The sequence below is a fragment of the Lytechinus variegatus genome, chromosome 1, assembly GCF_018143015.1.
Source record: "Lytechinus variegatus isolate NC3 chromosome 1, Lvar_3.0, whole genome shotgun sequence".
NCBI lineage: Eukaryota > Metazoa > Echinodermata > Echinoidea > Temnopleuroida > Toxopneustidae > Lytechinus > Lytechinus variegatus.
The window spans coordinates 89243818-89259079 of NC_054740.1; the positions used below are offsets into that span (position 1 = coordinate 89243818).

The 15262-nt window shown below is 36.6% G+C and overlaps 1 protein-coding gene across 25 annotated transcripts in view; it reads right to left on the bottom strand.

Moving 5' to 3' along the window:
- Positions 1–15262, bottom strand: part of LOC121427594 — a 157796-nt gene that overhangs the window by 112763 nt on the left and 29771 nt on the right. For all 25 annotated transcript variants that reach the window (XM_041624084.1, XM_041624250.1, XM_041624165.1 and 22 more), the window contains exons 14-22: positions 14042–14266; positions 13451–13687; positions 12716–12961; positions 11913–12155; positions 10526–10768; positions 10051–10166; positions 9367–9428; positions 5394–5569; positions 4376–4621 (exon numbers count right to left, since the gene is read on the bottom strand). In XM_041624084.1, the coding sequence (XP_041480018.1) occupies positions 4376–4621; positions 5394–5569; positions 9367–9428; positions 10051–10166; positions 10526–10768; positions 11913–12155; positions 12716–12961; positions 13451–13687; positions 14042–14266 (1794 nt within the window). The remainder of the gene's footprint in view (positions 1–4375; positions 4622–5393; positions 5570–9366; positions 9429–10050; positions 10167–10525; positions 10769–11912; positions 12156–12715; positions 12962–13450; positions 13688–14041; positions 14267–15262) is intronic.

Sequence of the window (15262 nt, forward strand, 5' to 3'; positions counted from 1 at the left end):
GATAGAAACAGAAGCCTAATTGTTCCTTGTTCCTCTATGATGAGTTATAATATATCTACTAGTTCAAATGTAAACAGTGATACAAAATGGATATAACTATTTTTGTTTCAAATAACAAAGTAAAAGCCTAGGTGCAAAAGCAACAAGTCTCTTGCCTATAACAAGTGGAATGCCTCTGGCCATCTCACCTGCATCACGCGGTTCAATATAGCAGCAGTGCTGACTTTGAATACTACTCTAACTCGCACAAGATGTTCAGTGATACATGGTTACTCTTATGTCCACTTTTTATGAACTAGACCAATAAACTTACAGAGATATGATGGTTATTCAACAAACAAGTGGAATGCCTCTGGCCGTCTCACCTGCATCACGCAGTTCAATATAGCAGCAGTGCTGACTTTGAATACTACTCTAACTTGCACAAGATGTTCAGTGATACATGGTTACTCTTATGTCCACTTTTTATGAACTAGACCAATAAACTTACAGAGATATGATGGTTATTCAACAGATACACCCAATTCGGCCAAATTTCATTGACCTTTGACCTTGGTCATGTGACCTGAAACGCGCACAGGATGTTCAGTGATACTTGATTACTCTAATGTCCAAGTTTAACGAACTAGACCAATAAACTTTCAAAGTTATGATGGTAATTCAACAGATACCCCGATTCGGCCAAAGTTCATTGACCCTAAATGACCTTTGACCTTGATCATGTGACCTGAAACTCAAACAGGATGTTCAGTGATACTTGATTACTCTTATGTACAAGTTTCATGAATCAGATCCATAAACTTTCAAAGTTATGATGGTAATTCAACAGATACACCCAATTCGGCCAAAGTTCATTGACCTTTGACCTTGGTCATGTGACCTGAAACGCGCACAGGATGTTCAGTGATACTTGATTACTCTAATGTCCAAGTTTAACGAACTAGACCAATAAACTTTCAAAGTTATGATGGTAATTCAACAGATACCCCCCGATTCGGCCAAAGTTCATTGACCCTAAATGACCTTTGACCTTAATCATGAGACCTGAAACTTGCACAAAATTTTCAGTGATGCTTGATTACTATTATGTCTAAGTTTCATGAATCAGATCCATAAACTTTCAAAGTTATGATGGGAATTCAACAGATATCCCCAATTCAGCCAAAGTTCATTGACCCTAAATGACCTTTGACCTTGATCATGTGACGTGAAACTCAGGCAGGATGTTCAGTGATACTTGATTAACCTTATGTCCAAGTTTCATGAACTAGGTCCATATATTTTCTAAGTTATGATGACATTTCAAAAACTTAACCTCAGGTTAAGATTTCGATGTTGAATCCTCCAACATGGTCTAAGTTCATTGACCCTAAATGACCTTTGACCTTGGTCATGTGACATGAAACTCTAATAGGATGTTCAGTAATACTTGATTAACCTTATGGCCAAGTTTTATTAACTAGGTCCATATACTTTCTAAGTTATGACATCATTTCAAAAACTTAACCTCAGGTTAAGATTTGATGTTGACGCCGCCGCCGCCGCCGTCGCCGTCGGAAAAGCGGCGCCTATAGTCTCACTTTGCTTCGCAGGTGAGACAAAAACCCCAACATGGCCAAAGTTCATTGACCTTACATGACCTTTGACCTTGATCATGTGACCTGAAACTCGCACAGGATGTTCAGTGATACTTGATTACTCTTATGTACAAGTTTCATGAATTAGATCCATAAACTTTCAAAGTTTTGATGGTAATTCAACTGATACACCCAATTCGGCCAAAGTTCATTGACCTTTGACCTTGGTCATGTGACCTGAAATGCGCACAGGATGTTCAGTGATATTTGATTACTCATATGTCCAAGTTTAATGAACTAAACTAATAAACTTTCAAAGTTATGATGGTAATTCAACAGATACCCCCGATTCGGCCAAAGTTCATTGACCCTAAATGACCTTTGACCTTAATCATTAGGCCTGAAACTCGAACAGGATGTTCAGTGATACTTGATTACTCTTATGTACAAGTTTCATGAATTAGATCCATAAACTTTCAAAGTTTTGATGGTAATTCAACTGATACACCCAATTCGGCCAAAGTTCATTGACCTTTGACCTTGGTCATGTGACCTGAAATGCGCACAGGATGTTCAGTGATATTTGATTACTCATATGTCCAAGTTTAATGAACTAAACTAATAAACTTTCAAAGTTATGATGGTAATTCAACAGATACCCCCGATTCGGCCAAAGTTCATTGACCCTAAATGACCTTTGACCTTAATCATTAGGCCTGAAACTCAAACAGGATGTTCAGTGATACTTGATTACTCTTATGTACAAGTTTCATGAATCAGATCCATAAACTTTCAAAGTTATGATGGTAATTCAACAGATACACCCAATTCGGCCAAAGTTCATTGACCTTTGACCTTGGTCATGTGACCTGAAACGCGCACAGGATGTTCAGTGATACTTGATTACTCTAATGTCCAAGTTTAACGAACTAGACCAATAAACTTTCAAAGTTATGATGGTAATTCAACAGATACCCCCCGATTCGGCCACAGTTCATTGACCCTAAATGACCTTTGACCTTAATCATGAGACCTGAAACTTGCACAAAATTTTCAGTGATGCTTGATTACTATTATGTCTAAGTTTCATGAATCAGATCCATAAACTTTCAAAGTTATGATGGGAATTCAACAGATATCCCCAATTCGGCCAAAGTTCATTGACCCTAAATAACCTTTGACCTTGATCATGTGACGTGAAACTCAGGCAGGATGTTCAGTGATACTTGATTAACCTTATGTCCAAGTTTCATGAACTAGGTCCATATATTTTCTAAGTTATGATGACATTTCAAAAACTTAACCTCAGGTTAAGATTTCGATGTTGAATCCTCCAACATGGTCTAAGTTCATTGACCCTAAATGACCTTTGACCTTGGTCATGTGACATGAAACTCTAATAGGATGTTCAGTAATACTTGATTAACCTTATGGCCAAGTTTTATTAACTAGGTCCATATACTTTCTAAGTTATGACATCATTTCAAAAACTTAACCTCAGGTTAAGATTTGATGTTGACGCCGCCGCCGCCGCCGTCGCCGTCGGAAAAGCGGCGCCTATAGTCTCACTTTGCTTCGCAGGTGAGACAAAAACCCCAACATGGCCAAAGTTCATTGACCTTACATGACCTTTGACCTTGATCATGTGACCTGAAACTCGCACAGGATGTTCAGTGATACTTGATTACTCTGATGTACAAGTTTCATGAATTAGATCCATAAACTTTCAAAGTTTTGATGGTAATTCAACTGATACACCCAATTCGGCCAAAGTTCATTGACCTTTGACCTTGGTCATGTGACCTGAAATGCGCACAGGATGTTCAGTGATATTTGATTACTCATATGTCCAAGTTTAATGAACTAAACTAATAAACTTTCAAAGTTATGATGGTAATTCAACAGATACCCCCGATTCGGCCAAAGTTCATTGACCCTAAATGACCTATGACCTTAACCATTAGGCCTGAAACTCGCACAAAATATTCAGTGATGCTTGATTACTATTATGTCTAAGTTTCATGAATCAGATCCATAAACTTTCAAAGTTATGATGGGAATTCAACAGATATCCCCAATTCGGCCAAAGTTCATTGACCCTAAATGACCTTTGACCTTGGTCATGTGACGTGAAACTCATGCAGGATGTTCAGTGATACTTGATTCACCTTATGTCCAAGTTTCATGAACTAGGTCCATATATTTTCTAAGTTATGATGACATTTCAAAAACTTAACCTCAGGTTAAGATTTCAATGTTGATTCCTCCAACATGGTCTAAGTTCATTGACCCTAAATGACCTTTGACCTTAGTCATGTGACATGAAACTTTAATAGGATGTTCAGTAATACTTGATTAACCTTATGGCCAAGTTTCATGAACCAGGTCCATATACTTTCTAAGTTTATGATGTCATTTCAAAAACTTAACCTCAGGTTAAGATTTGATGTTGACGCCGCCGCCGCCGTCGGAAAAGCGGCGCCTATAGTCTCACTCTGCTTCGCAGGTGAGACAAAAATGGTTTATATCATTAACTAAAGCAGATATTTATGGCTAACTTGAATAATATTCAATGCAGCTATTGTCAAGCTTACTTGGTAATTTTATGTAGTCTACTTTTTTCAAGATTTATATGCACAAAATACCTATACAATAGTATGCATAATAATTCATTAATCAAAATTGAAATGTGTTGGCCGTTCGCTATGTGAATGTGTGTTTCATAATTGCAGACCACACATCACCAAATCTCTGTCTTCACATTTTTCATGCAACTAAAATTCATAAATACCACTCACCTTTCACTGTGACAATGAAAATACAGGAAGCATTATTTCTTGAGGCATCTGTAAATGTGTAGGTTACCAAGGTACTACCAACAGGGAATGAATCTCCTGGCTTGTAATTTGAAACTATAGAGTCAATGATCCCAAAGTTATCAGTAGCCATAGGTACTGTCCAGATAGCAGTTCCAGAATATTGGCCCAAATCAGTTGAATAAGGAAGCGGGTCTGGACAGTTACGGATAATTGGAGGCTCAGTGTCTGCAAAATAATATCAAGATGTAAGTACTGTATTGTTTGAAACATCTCAATCATCATTTACAGGTACAATTTTCCCATTGTGTGGTAAATTTTACCTGTGGGACGGACACAAGTCAAGATAAAAAAAACCAAAAATAATATTTTGCCAATTTATGACAGCTACAATTCTATTGCAAAGACTAAACATGAAATAAAAAGAAATGCAGTTATAGTGTACATGCCCAATTTTACAACGCATACTTAGCTTCTTGCAAGCGAGCAAATGGGAGGCTGAATGTAAAAACATTTGTACCTTTGCACATGTACTATCCATTACGCACTGTTTTTTCATAAAAATTATGCTTCAGTGCACTGTACTTAGTAAACGCAGGTGCAATAGGTGTAGGACTTACTGGCGAAATGCACATACCCTGTAGCTGCTGCATATCAGATGCACATTTTAGGGAATCTACTCTTCGCTTTTCAAATGTTTTCTTTATTTTCATGGATTAACATAGGAAAAAATGACTGTGGTTTGTATTTTTGCTAAATACTGAGGCATTGTACAACACAAAGGGCAAATATTCTAATTCGTGAAATGGTGCGGCATTTCACACTCGGTAAAAGAGACAGAAACTCTATTCAACTCGGCTCCGCCTCATTGAATAGAGCATCTTTGTATAACCTTGCTCAAAATCTTGCACCATCGCACTCATGCCTATTCGCTTTTTGTATGATAGGAAAGTATGGGTAGACCATTATGCCATTATTACAATGATGGAGAGAAACATACCTGCTGGGATAGAAGAAGATCCAGGCACAACAGGCAAATCTCCAAATGAACCACCTTCAATTCCTTTGTTGATTGAATTACTTACTAATTCAGTGGTAGACTTAACAGGATCAGTATCATTACTCTCTATCAAACCACCTAGGTTGACTGTGAAGCTTGAAAAAATGCTTCCATTGCTAGAATAGAATATACATAAATGTATGTAAGTACAGCTTGATGGTCTGTAAAATTACATGGAACTAGACTCATAAATTAACCTGAGGATTTGTTCAGGCTTTGAAAGTATCAAATGCATCGAAAAAACACCAACTGTGATTACCCATGACTTTCGAAAGTACAGAACACCTAATGTGCGACCATAATAATAATGATAGTAATAATAACTAAAAATATCATTGAAGGTGATTAATAATACCCCACCCTATGTCATTACCATGACAACACACTTGGAATATAAATCATGCTTGTCTTTACCAAAATGAATATTCAAGCCAAATTTCAAGAGCTATGTTAAACAAGTTGAGTGCCTCTGACAGTCTCACCTGCATTATGCAATTCAATATAGCAGCAGTGCTTACTTTAAAAACTACTATAAACTATTTACTCACATAAACCCAATTAAAATTATATAAATAGTGTACAATCTATTGTACAATATACTGGATTATATGTACGACAAATATAAAATCATCAATCAATCAGTGCAGGTTTATTTCACCAAGGCCAAGGTGAAATAGACCTGCATGAGGGATAATTTTATATTTGGAGCTCATTATAGTCCAGTAATAATAATTATTACATTCAGTGACCCTCATTGACATTTGACCTTCATCATGTGACCTAAGACTTCTGCATGCTCAGTGACACATGTACATGTACTTGATTACCCATATGTCCACACTTCATGAACTATATCCATAAACTTTCAGTTATGACAGCAATTCTACAATTACCCCAATATGGCCAATGTTCATTGACCTTAAATGACCATTGACCCTGTTTGTATGACCTGAAACTCTGCATGGGAAATTTAGTGATACTTGATTACTCTTATAGTATGTCCAAGTTTTATGAACTAGATCCATAAACTTAAGTTATGATGGTAATGAAACAAATACCCCCAACATGCCCAAAGTTCATTGACCCTAAATTACCTTTGAAACCCAGGCAGGATATTCAGTAATACTTCATTACCCTTATGTCCAGTTTCGTCAACTAGGTTAATATACTTTCTAAGTTATGATGACATTTCAGAAACTTAACCTGAGGTTAAGTTTTGGATGTTGCTTCCCCCAACATGGTCTAAGTTCATTGACCCAAAATGACCTTTGACCTTCACATGTGACCTGAAACTCAGGCAGGACTTTCAAAATTACTTGATTAATCTTATGTCCAAGTTTCATAAACTTGGTCCATATACTTTTTAAGTCATTATGTTGCTTGCATGAAAAACTAAATCTTAGGTTAAGCAGCGCCTATGGTCTCGTCCTACTATGCAGGCAACACAAAATATTTGATCCATATTCCAAACATTACCACAATAATGCCAATTAGCGGGCAAAATATAAATAAAAAAAGAGTGATGCCAAAATCAATTTTTAAAATTCTTTAATACTTTTGTATATGTGTAGTCTAACTTAGATACACACAGTACTCAATAAATAACTGAGCATGACTGAATTCGTTGGTGTTACAATCAAGACTGACTTTATTTCTACTAGTCCACTATATATATTATACACTGTACATAACATGATATTCTCTGTGGGGCAGGATGATATTAGGCGGTTTCAAACCGCCTCGATCACAAGAATCCCCGTTAAATTACGAGAACTTTTTAAGGCTAAAAAATACCCGTTAATTATTCCTGCATTCACACCGCCCCGAAACACATCCTTCGAGATAAGTTCCCGAAGTTACGAGCATGCGCAGTATGGTCTGATAAGCAGGAAAGGCGCGAGATTCAAAATCACTAGCCCAGCAGCCACCCACGCCGCCGCGCCCAACGACACGCTGAGCTAAAAGTTCCCGTAATTTGCTTTCACATCGCCAAAATACCTGCGACCTTGGAAAAATCCCCACGAAAGTTCTCGTAATTTCGCCAAGTACCCACTATTTAGCGGGTATTTTCTTTCGGGGAAATTACGCGTAGTTTGCTTTCACATTACCAAAATACCTGGTATTTTCTGATCGGGGTAAATTTCCCGATCAGAGAATACCTGGAACTGGCGAACTTCGAGGCGGTCTGAAACCACCTATTGATAAGGAAGTATAAACCAGATGGAGAGAACAAGGGGTTGTTCATTATGTGGTTAATAGGGTATGGTCAATGTTTACATAACAAGTCTGGAGGATGGAGACAGGGATGGAGGTGATCCTGTGAACGGAGGTATAACAGCAGTTGAGATAATGAAGCATGAGGGTGTGGATGAATAGCATGATAGAATGACAGAATGAGAGGATGACTTGATGAAGAATGAAATGTGTGTGTATGAACACAATAAATACCGTGCATAGTTCTTATATTATAATAACAAATGATTAATAAAATGTTTGAGTTTTCATCTAATGTAGTTTGAATAATCATCAAATTAACTTAAATTCAATATTTTTCATACCTTGTATTTTTTTAAAGATTATTTAATACACAACAAGAGCACATAATATGTCCGCCTATTACACGGAAAATGGAGTTATCGGTCAAGCAAGAAAAGTGGAAGGTGGCGACTTTACCTTTGACTGTCTGACCTCAAAATCAGGAGAATTCCAGGGATCTATGCTAGTATTATACACACCAAATTATATGACCCTGTAGGTTAAGTTAAACCATAGAGCTATTACAGGAGAACCATCTTCCAAATCCTCTGTTAATAATTTGTTATCGCTTCCTTCGGGTTAAGAAACAATACATGTATCTAACATCAATAGGCGAGCCACCAGGCGAAAGTTAGAGTCCGCTTACGTAACGCGATAAGCCCGCTCGCAAAATCTGAGGTCAGAGATTTTTTTATGGTCTCTACGAGGCACAGTCATAAATGACCTTCTCCCACATAACTTACCTTTGAGCTCTGTTTTTTTTTTCAAAATCGAAACACGACTTGCTGTTCTTCCAACATCCATATCTCTTCGTACGGATTCCTGATGTACGTCTTTTATGTATGGTTGAACTTCTGAGATGCATACATACCAAATCTCATTCAACCCAGCCACGGTAGGTATGGAGAAAGTTGGATACTAGTCATTTATGTACGTCTGTCTTTCTTGCTTTAAAAAACCTATTCATGTGCGCTCCTGTCTTAAAAATTACAATGAGGGTAAGATTATTTGTTGGTCATGTATGCCTTGAAAATATAACGAGGAGTCTATGGGGCATTTCTACATCGATTGATGCATCGTTGAGTATCTTTCCGTGCCCCACGTACTCCTATTTACGTAAGTTGAAGGTGAGCGTGATGCTTGAGCTCCAAGCTCGCTCGCTCATCTCATTCACACAGTACAGGCCTCAGCTCCGGACCGTTTCGGAAAAATACTAGAATTTACACACTTGAAGAGATAGATCTAGACCTAACTTTTATGATATTTCGTTGATTATGATCTGTAAATTGTATTTATATTAATATTACCCAATAGGTCCGAATGATGGCGTTTTAAATTGCATTTGATCAACTTCCCCTATCTGATTTAGGGCTGATTTACGGGCGGCCTGCGCCTGTATGTGTGAACGTGCCATGATGGACCACACTGCTGTGAGGGGATTAGCGGTGCTGCGCATGGGGCAAAGCATTCGAGAGTCAGTCCTTCTGTAATAGCTCTATGATTAAACTGAAGTCCATTTACAAGGACTGAAGAAGGGTAAGATGATTACATGTCACTGTGACCTTGACCTTTAACCTATTGACCTCAAAAGTCTTTCTGGGATCCATGCTAGTATATTTTTGGCATCATTGAAAGAGTTATCTGCAGAGGCACTTACCTAAAACCATTGACAGTACTTCCTAAGTACTGTGATCCTAGTGGCTCAAAAATGACATCAAACTACAAGGAAATAAAAAGAATCTGATGTGAATAAATATTGATAAATTGTTAGAAAATAGTTTTAGACTGATTTTCTTTGAGAAATTAAAAAAAGTGAAATTCTAGCTAACTTTCTGAATCATTAACTGTACTTTCTAAGCCTTATTTTCTGTACATATAGAGGTGCATAACTCTTTTTTCTTGCTACACAGGATGTTTTCAATAGCAAAGCTTTGCTGTTGGGGACATTGGCACTGACTAAATAATATGTCAATATTTTCACGCGTTGTTAAATTCTTGGCCGATTGGCAATTCGCGAAATCCGCAAAAATAAAACCCCTAAAAAATAACAGCTTATACAGTAGCATATTTCTCACATAAACAATGATGCACAATTTTTTTTCCATCAATATCTTTAATAGAAAAGGATGGCAATCCAACATACACTGTACCTACTAACACAGAATCCTATAATTCTACACATGTTCTACACATTGAACATGACAAATCATTTCTCATTATGCTTTAGTTACAGAGAGAATAACCAAAACAAATGCCAGCAAAATTTTGGGATATTTTACAATATCGGTATCTATTACATACTTCAAGGAGGTACTGAATTCCGAAAATATATTGAACTTACCCCTCTAACAAGATTAGCAGCTGTACTCTGGAAGAGTTCAGAACTTGAATCCGCCAATTCAGCAGTGAATGTACCAGCAATGGCTAATGATCCTGAAATTGTAACTGATGCATTACCTAAAATACAAATATTGGAAAAGGCATGATACCAACTGTCTACCACAGAATCAAACAATTATTTCTATTTTTTTTAATTAGCCATACTAAAAGATTGTCTCGGCCTACAGAGAAATAGGTTCATGCAATATTTTCTTTCTAACTTATAAAAAGTGAAGCATGGCCATATAATTCAAATTGTTAATTGATTAACAGAACTTGAACATCAATAATTGCATAACACTCAAAGTCTTTGTGTATAGAAGATGAATCTCTTTCAAATACCTTCACAAACAGCTGACTCTCATATTAATCTTTAAATATTGAACTCCCTAAAAACCCATATGTTAATAACTTTACAATACATCTCTAATACCTACCAATAACAGTTACATCAAAACTGCAAATCTGGGTATTTCCAGCATTATCAGTAGATATGTAAGTTACATTGGTAGTTCCACCAGGAAAAGAACTTCCAGAACTATAATCTGATGTCAAATTCTGAAATCCCGAATTATCTGAAGCAGTTGGTTCTGTCCACATAACGGTTGCTGTAGACTTGTCATTATCTGCATTCAACGTAACAGAGCTTGGACATCCTGAAATAATTGGTCTTTCATTATCTGTGATATTAAACATAAACAAATAGTAAGCTTGCCTTCAGGCTCTCTGTCATAATAACATAAAGTCATACGGGCTCGAACTCTAAAAAATTGTTTTACCCCTACCCCTTAACAATATCAATGTGACTGAAATACTATCATCAGAGCTTTGTGATGCCAGTCTAAAGTCAGAACTTTCACATTTGACTCAAAACCTGACATTAACTGGGCTATTTCAGACCAGTATATAGTGGGGGGGTCAATTTAACCCCCCTCCCCTCAGATCTTGGCTGCTGATCGTACGATCGCCGCAAATATTTGAACGCACATAGAGCCGGATGTAGAATACAAGACTGTAGGGTAAAATTTTGTAAAAATTAATTCTTTATATTTTTAATTAATTATGCAAATAAGCGTATGAAATTTTCCTTAAATTCTGTTTTTTTATTATGTTTTTGTCTTTAACTCAATGTATACAGCTAGTAGAATGCTAATTTTTGGTTGGAGTATAATTATTACATTTCTAACTAATATCTACGAAAAAAATTGCAAAAAATATTATTAATTTCTTATGTATTTTAATGTTTTTTATATTCCTTTGTATTTGGTTTTTCAAACCTTTGTCTTTTTATGTTTTTTCCAATGAACTTTGTCAGGGACCCTTCTGCGATCATAAATAGCATAAAATAAATCCATTTAAACCAACAAAAGTAAAAATAATCACACATCTATGATATTTGGTTGAAAAACACAATTTGCATTGACTTTGTACACAGAATCATGAAATGCTCATTTCACGCTGTGTCAAAAAAAAAGGAAAAACCAACTGACAGTGCGATACATCTCTTATGCATTTCTTTTGCATTTTTAGCCCATTGAAAAAACAGATACATTAAGGCATATTTTAACTACTTTGCCACCCAAATTCACTTTTTACCCAATGTAAGCACAAACTTTACCATTTTTGAGCCAGCCGGATCTGAGGACATAACTGAATGCAAGCAAAAGTTTATTCAGACAGTTTTTATCACTTAAAGTGAGTTTAAATTTCATATTTCATTTATTACTTGTTTCTCCACACTTTTTCCAAGGTTTAAAATGATTAACAAAAGGAAAATCAAAACCCTACATCTAAATACTAATCACACATGCTGTCCATTCATACCAATGACTGTCACTACAAACATGCAAGTAGCACTGTATCCTGTGACATCTGTTGATGTGTATGTCACTGTAGTAGAGCCAATAGGCATGGGATAGCCAAGATAATAATCTGAGATCAATGTCTGTATGCCAGAGTTGTCTGTAGCTGTAGGTTCTGTCCAATTTGCAGCCCATGATGCAACACCACTGTCTGTATTCACTGAGATTGCGCTTGGACACCCAGATATTATAGGTCTTTCATTATCTACAGGAAAAATAAGATAAAGCAAAATATCTTTCAGCATCACTTTCTTCAAGATGATGTATAATGTATGTTTGAGATGATGACTTCCACCTCATCCCCCCCCCCCCGAAAAAAAAAATTGAGAAAATCATGTCCTCCCCACCTCTATAACTTTAATGATTGGTTTTGTTGAAATTGGTCAGAGATGGACATTAATGAGCCAATATCCGCAAAAAAAGAATGATTAAAATTCATATATCTTTAAGGGATGATTTTTTTTTTTGGTTAGAAATACAAAAATGAATTCACCTCTTTATGTTTTTCATTAAACTCTTACCTTCTTACACCAAGCCCACTCAGATCACTGTCACTCCAATATTTTTTAATGAAGTTAATGTGTCAAATAGTGTAAACGTATACAAAATCAAAAGTAAGTAACAGACATTCAGCTACCTACATACCATCAAATTTACTTCAATAGTACAGAAACTACAGATTATGATTTGAATTAAACAAAATATATACTGAAATAAAATAAACATATCATTCCAATATAAACAATCAAAACCATTAAAACTCACCATTTACTGCAATGTCAAAAGTACAAGTCATGACGAAATTCCCTGAGCTATCAGTCGCGGTGTAAGTCACACGAGTGCTTCCAATAGGAAAGGTATCCCCAGGGTAGTAGTTGGAGGTCAGAGAAACAGAGCCAGAATTATCTGATGCTGATGGTGATGTCCAATTAACCACTGCAGTGGCTAGTCCACTATCAGTGTTTACGGATATAGAAGCTGGGCAATTACTTATCATGGGATGTTGCAAATCTACAAAGAGATTTAAAAAAACTAAGGTCTAAGTATGGGTTCAATATCGAATTTCTGGGTATATTTTATTTTCAAAACATTGAGAACAAATAGAGCCTCCGAATCATAAAAATAGTGCATGCAGTCTTCAAAGGCTACTTTGATATCCTTGATAAACCTTGATATCAACTTTTTTTTTTCATTCTTTTACAAAACTCTTTTTTTTTCATTCATTTCAATCACATTTTGATCTCTAAAAACATTTAAATTAAAAAATTAAATCTACATTCTTCCAGTGAGTAAAGAGTCATCTCCAGGTATAATGTATAAACATAGTGATGGACAAGGACATGGTTAATGAAATGAAACATTAAACAGGAACAAACTGATACACTTTACAACTTATATTATGAAAGAAAATACTCTGCAAAAATATATCTTTATCTGAAACGTTGTGCTTAAAGTCTGAATGAATTTTCATTCACATTTCAATCAACCCCATGGATCTACCTTGAATTGTCAACAGAAAGACACAATTTGCTTGGTTTCCTGAAGAATCTGTTGCATTGGCTGTCACGGTGATTTGACCGATAGTATAAACTCCAGGAGAATGAGAAACTGTGACTGTGACATCACCAGAGAGGTCTGTAGCTGAAGGTTCATCCCAGGTGAGGGTCATACTTGATTCATCAGTAGCCACAGTGGCCAAGACATCAGCAGGACAGGTGATACTTGGTGCAGTGGTATCTGATGTGCACAAGATTATCTTTAATTTCATCAAACATTTGCTATCCATTTTCCCAATCATTTTACTAATTTAAACAATATCTTGGTTAAAAATCAACTTGTTGACCTTGAATTACTATGTTGAGTATTCCTAACAAAATAATCATGAATTCCATAGGAAGTGAAAATTCAAATTCCTTTTATTTAATCAATCTCACGGTTGATGAACCAATTTCATCTATTGAAAAAATAAAGAAAAACATAATATAAAGGCAAAATGCTATTTTCAACTGTAAATAATAAACATGTTTATGCTAATAAACTAACATAAGGTATAAGAAATGGATGGACATGTGAACAGAAGATCAAACTCACCAGTTAAAGTGACAGTAAAATTGCACTCGGCTTTGTTGCCAGAGGGGTCCACTGCTATCACTGTCACTATGTTCTCCCCAAGGATTAGATCTGCAGGTAAGGGACTACTGCTGAGATTAGCAATTTCCTCCGAGTTATCAGTAGCAGTGGCATCCCACAAAACAGGACTTGCTGCCAGTTCAGCTGTAATGTCTGATGGGCAGGACACTATTGGATTCTCCAAATCTGAGGATAGAATAAACAATACAGCAGAGAGTTTCAAGTACATGGAGGTCACGGTCACTGCCACATTGAAGAGTGGACAGTATCCATGAGAATTCTCCTTTAAGTCAGGCTACTAGGAAACTCTAAACCCAGATGTTTTGCAGATCCCCCCCCAAAAAAAATTCTTCACAGATTTGCACACCCTAAGGCCCCCATCTCACTAGACAGGCAATCATGGCGACCATGGGGATCTGTGTAAATCCCGCAAAGCGTAGCACAATCTTCTTCAAATTCTATATTTAGCCTGCTGGGCGATTGCGCTGCAATTTCTCTGCGACCGACCTGCGCTGAAGGCGTTGGTAAAACGCTGATAGTACCATGCTGCCACTCTCTTGCCACGATTCAAGGCAGATGTAATGCGCTGCTTCTGCAATCGAAGCAACCATACAACGAGGCTTATAAGCTAATTAGGACCTCGTTACGGTGGTGCTACGAATGGAGCGATTGTGTTATGTTCATGATGGGCTCTTGAAACGATTTCAAGCAAATCAGCATATTAATCGCCGCACATGAGACATTCTTCAGTCGATTGCCAACCTCCGACCAAGATGGATGTCCAAAATTTGGTTAGACTTATACCTCTTAGTATTCTACAACAACATCAGTTAGAAGTTGAATACCAGGAGAGCTAGGAGAAGGAGAAGGCCAAAAAGATACTGGGTCCGTTCCTGGCTGTCACGTAAGTCATAATATACAGTGCGTCCCAGAATAAACGAAACCGAGATTTAGCGACCATTTATCATAACTTAATCATAAATAGAATAGATAAATGACCTACCAATTTAAAGCTTAGAATCTCCTCTTTCATCTGATATTACTTAGCTTATTTCTTATTCACGCATGAGTGAGCAAAATCAATTTGAAGAAAGGATACCAAAAACTCATTTGGCGAGGGGTATCTGGGTTTCAAAAGAAAACCACATTTCTGAAAAGTTCAATATCTGCTCTTTAATTTGG